At 37.5% G+C, this 4225-nt stretch overlaps 1 protein-coding gene across 1 annotated transcript in view; it reads right to left on the bottom strand.

Moving 5' to 3' along the window:
- The window catches only part of LOC105306474 (cathepsin L1-like), a 20203-nt gene extending 17035 nt beyond the window's left edge, over window positions 1–3168 (bottom strand). Inside the window, 1 exon segment of the mRNA XM_011381519.1 lies at window positions 3001–3168. Within this exon segment, the coding sequence (XP_011379821.1) occupies window positions 3001–3168 (168 nt within the window).
- Between the last annotated feature and the right edge of the window lie 1057 nt (window positions 3169–4225).

Raw genomic sequence — 4225 nt, forward strand, 5'->3', positions numbered from 1 at the left:
ACAAGCCCTCCAGGTGATTCTGACGCACACTCAAGTCTGAAAACCACCATCTTAGGGCTGTTGTGAAGAGTAAATGAAGGAGCATATATAAAATGCTCAGAACAGTGTCTGGCACCTAAGCATTATTTAACTATTAGCAGCAGCAGCAGCAGCAGCACAGGAACTCTTTCTAACAATGCTTTAATTTCCAGTCATACTTTATACCCACAGATGGAGATACCTTTCCTGTGGAACAAACTCCCAGGCACATACCTATGTAAGCTGATTCTCTTAACAGTTTAAGGTCTTTTCTGTCTTTACCACCTACTACAATGCTACAGGAACTGATTTTTGGTTATGCTCTGTTTTTTTAAAAAATATATAGCATTATTTTTATTGAGATATACTTCACGTAACATAAAATCTACCATTTTTAAGCAAATGTTTTAGTGTTTTTTAGTATGTTCACAATGTTAAGCAACCATTACCACTACTTATTTCCAGAACATTTTGATCACCCCCAAAAGAAACTTCATACTTATTAGTCCCAGTTAGTCCCAATTCTCTTCTATCCCCATTCCCATAATCTACTTTCTGTCTCTATGGATTTGTCTATTCTAGACATTTCATATAAATGGAATCATAAAATATATGACCTTTTGTGTCTGGCTTCTTTCATTTAGCATAATGTCTTCAAGGTTTATTCATATTATAACATGTATCAGTACTTCATTCCTCTTTACGGCCAAATAATATTTCGATGTATGAATACACTATATATTTTTTATTCATTCATCAATTGATGGACATTTGTGTTGCTTTCACTTTTTTGGCTGTTATGGATAATGCTTCTATGAACATTTGTGTATAGGTTTTTGTGTAAACAAATATTTTCATTTCTCTTAGGTTTAAACATAGGAATGGTATATATCACTTTTTGAGGAAATACCAGGCTATTTTCCACAGTGGCTACATCATTTTACTTTCCCATCAGCAACATGTGACAGTTCTAATTTCTCCACATCCTCTTTGATACATCTTATTGTCTGATTTTAAGTCATGTCCATACCAGTAGGTAGAAATGATACCTCATTGTTGATTTTCATTTTCCTAAAGGATGATGATGTTGAATATCTTTTCATGTATTTATTGTCTATGTGCATATATTCTTTGAAAAAATATTCAAATCATTTTTTGATTTTGATTTTTTAATTAAATTTATTAGGGGTGATATTGGTTATAACATTATATAAGTTTCAGGTATATGATTTTATAATACAACATCTGCATATTGCATTGTGTATACATCACCCAAAGTCTAGTGTCCTTCTGTCACCATATGTCTGACCCCTTTTATCCTCTTCCTCTTCATTTTGCTCCCATCACTGCCATCCATCTCCAGAATTTTCCCAACTTGAAAAACTAAAAATTCATACTCCTTAAATAATAACTCTCCCTCTCTCAGCCACTGGCAATCATCATTCTACTTTCCGTGAATACACTAAAAAAAAAATGAATTATACATTTTAATACGTTGAATTTTCTGATTTGTAAATTACATCTCAATTTAAAGAGAGAGAGAGAGATTGATTGAAATCAATGGACACTCCATGATGTCTCATAACATCACTGTAGTCTAGCAAGGTTGACCAGCAGTTAGTTGTCTGCCCCTCTCCTGAGACAGAACTCCATGAAAGCTAAGAAGAAAGAGAAACAGTTGTGGAGAAATGGTGGCAGGAAAAAAAAAAAAGAAGAGAAGAAAAGAAGAGAAGAAGAAGAAGAAGAAGACGACGACAACGAAGAAGAAGGAAGAAGAAGAAAAATGAAAAAAAAAAAAAAAAAAAAGAAGCTTAGTGCAAAGACTCACCTTAACCAACTGTCTCATTTAGTGATTTCCAAGACTACCAGCATCATATAAGCATACGGCATTATATTGTTGCGTTTACCCCTGTTGAACACTCTGAAGATCTAGATGTTTCTCCCAACAAAACCTTTCTGTAAGCGCAACTGGGAGTTGCCACCTCAGCATGGATGGTTTGATCATTTTAGCTAATTGATGTAAGGGGAGAAAACTGGGGACATATCTAAATGTTCACTTCTGTTTTATCTGTGTGGTTTTCCTTTTGGATTGCAGAAGCAATGAAAATCACTTATGCCTTTTCTTCTTCCCATTTATTGCTTTGATTGAGGTGAAAGAGAGCATTGATGATCACGTTTTGCCAGAAAGTGTAAACTTTGACTACCAAAATTACAGAATATCGCAAAGCTTCATTTTAAAACTCTTCTATGTTACGCCATGTCTGCATTAAAACAGTCAGTAGAAAAATGACAAACCAATAGAAACAATTTTTGTACCCCTTGTCTTTATGGCCCCACCCCCACCTCCACACCAGATGCCTAGCCTGGCAGAGGGAGCTCTTGATCACTAGAGTTCTGGTGCCATTCCTCTAGGCACAAAATCAGCAGTTTCTATATTTTATATTTTTGTTAATCTTTTTCTTGAATTTGGAAGCTAGAGTAGTGAGAGTTACTGATCACAGAATGGTGGTTTTTCACTCTTAGCCTCTAACGTCTGGCTGAACACAAACAAGTCTTCTTAGGAGTCTCCTGCCCTCTCTTTTGTTCTTCTCTGTTATCCTTGGTTCAATGAAACCTTGTCCTGAGGGTCATTGGGTAGATAAGAACTTTTTCAAACTTCAGATGGCAGCAGTGATTGTGATTCTTCCCCTATCCCCTTTCCTTTGGAAGGAATGACTCAGACACCTCATGAACAGGTCAAATGTTGACGTTTTTTCATTACGTGCATTTCGATGGATTGACATTAAAGGAATGTGAAGTTTTCTTTTACTGTCTTCAAAATTCTTCCCCCGCCCCCAAATAATTTTAATTTGTCAAGAGGATAACTTTGGATTTGTTTTTGGAGAGAGAGACACAGTACATTTCTAATTTGAATAAGATTAAATCTATTTTCAAGGAAAATGTTTTGACTTCAGAATTGAATTCTGCTGTGTATGTGGCTACACTTTGGGGATATAAGGGCAGAGTGAATCTCAGACTGCAGCTTCCAAAAGCCTGATGACCTTCAAGTTCTCCTGTTTTTAGCACCCCATCGGTGCTGTACAGGTAAAATGGAAGTGTTGAAGAACCAACACATTCTTTGCCCTGTTCGAGAGCGGGTAAGAAGGTCATAGTAGCAATCATCTAAGTATGGTAAGCAGATAAAAACTTTTTGATTTTCATGTCCTATAGTTTTCTGCTCATATTTATCACTGAAGTTGTTTCAGGGCACATGTCTTATAGGCTTCTCCAGCTGCCATAACAAAATATCATAGAATGGGTAGCTCAATAATCAAAAATTTATTTCTGGAGGCTAGAAGTCCAAAGTCAAGTTTCCAGCCAGTTCATTCCTGACTTGCAGATGGCCACCTTCTCACTGTGTTCTTACATGGCCTTTCTTTAGTACATGTGCCCAGAGAGGGAAAGAATTGGCTCTCTGGTGTCTCTTCTTATAAGGGCACTAATCTTATCTGATCATGGCCCCACTCTTACGACCTCATTTACCCTTAATTACTTTTTCAGAGGCCCCATCTCCAAAGAGGCACACTAGATTTAGAGTTTCAATGTATGAATTTTTTTCGTGGGGGGAGGGTGGTACACAAACATTTAGTCCATAACAGAGCATCTTACAGCTTATAAATTAATCCCCTTGTAATGAATTTTAAATCTCAACTCTAGCACTCAGGGGATATGGCCTGGACATCAGAACACCTAGGATTGAGTCCTATCTTCACCTCTTCCCACATCAGGGCAAGATACGTTATTGAGCAGCTCTGCTTCTGAGGTTCTAGGATCTAGTTTGTGTTCATGAATAAAAATTACAGACAGAATCTTGTACAAAAACAGCCTGTGACCCTCAAATCAGTATCAGTCCTATCATAAAAGTACTAAGAACGGCTGAAAAAACAGACCTCTACCCACTCAGCTCTCCATTACCAAGCATCTGGGGAGCGTCCATCTCTCAGCATTTGGTAGTTATAGGGAAACAGTTCTTGCAGTTATGACTTCTGGAATGGGGTCCCCTCACTTCTCAAATCCCTTCCTCTACCTCCAAACACACCCTCTATCCTGTTCTTGGCCAGTGTCACATCTTGCTCACAAGGCTAAAGAAGTAAGCCCCTTTTACCTGGTATCTCAGGAGGCACTGGCCCTCTTACTCTGCAAATTACTAGTGTGCTGCTCTTGCTGG

This window comes from Pteropus vampyrus, unplaced genomic scaffold (genome assembly GCF_000151845.1).
Source record: "Pteropus vampyrus isolate Shadow unplaced genomic scaffold, Pvam_2.0 Scaffold436, whole genome shotgun sequence".
Lineage (NCBI taxonomy): Eukaryota > Metazoa > Chordata > Mammalia > Chiroptera > Pteropodidae > Pteropus > Pteropus vampyrus.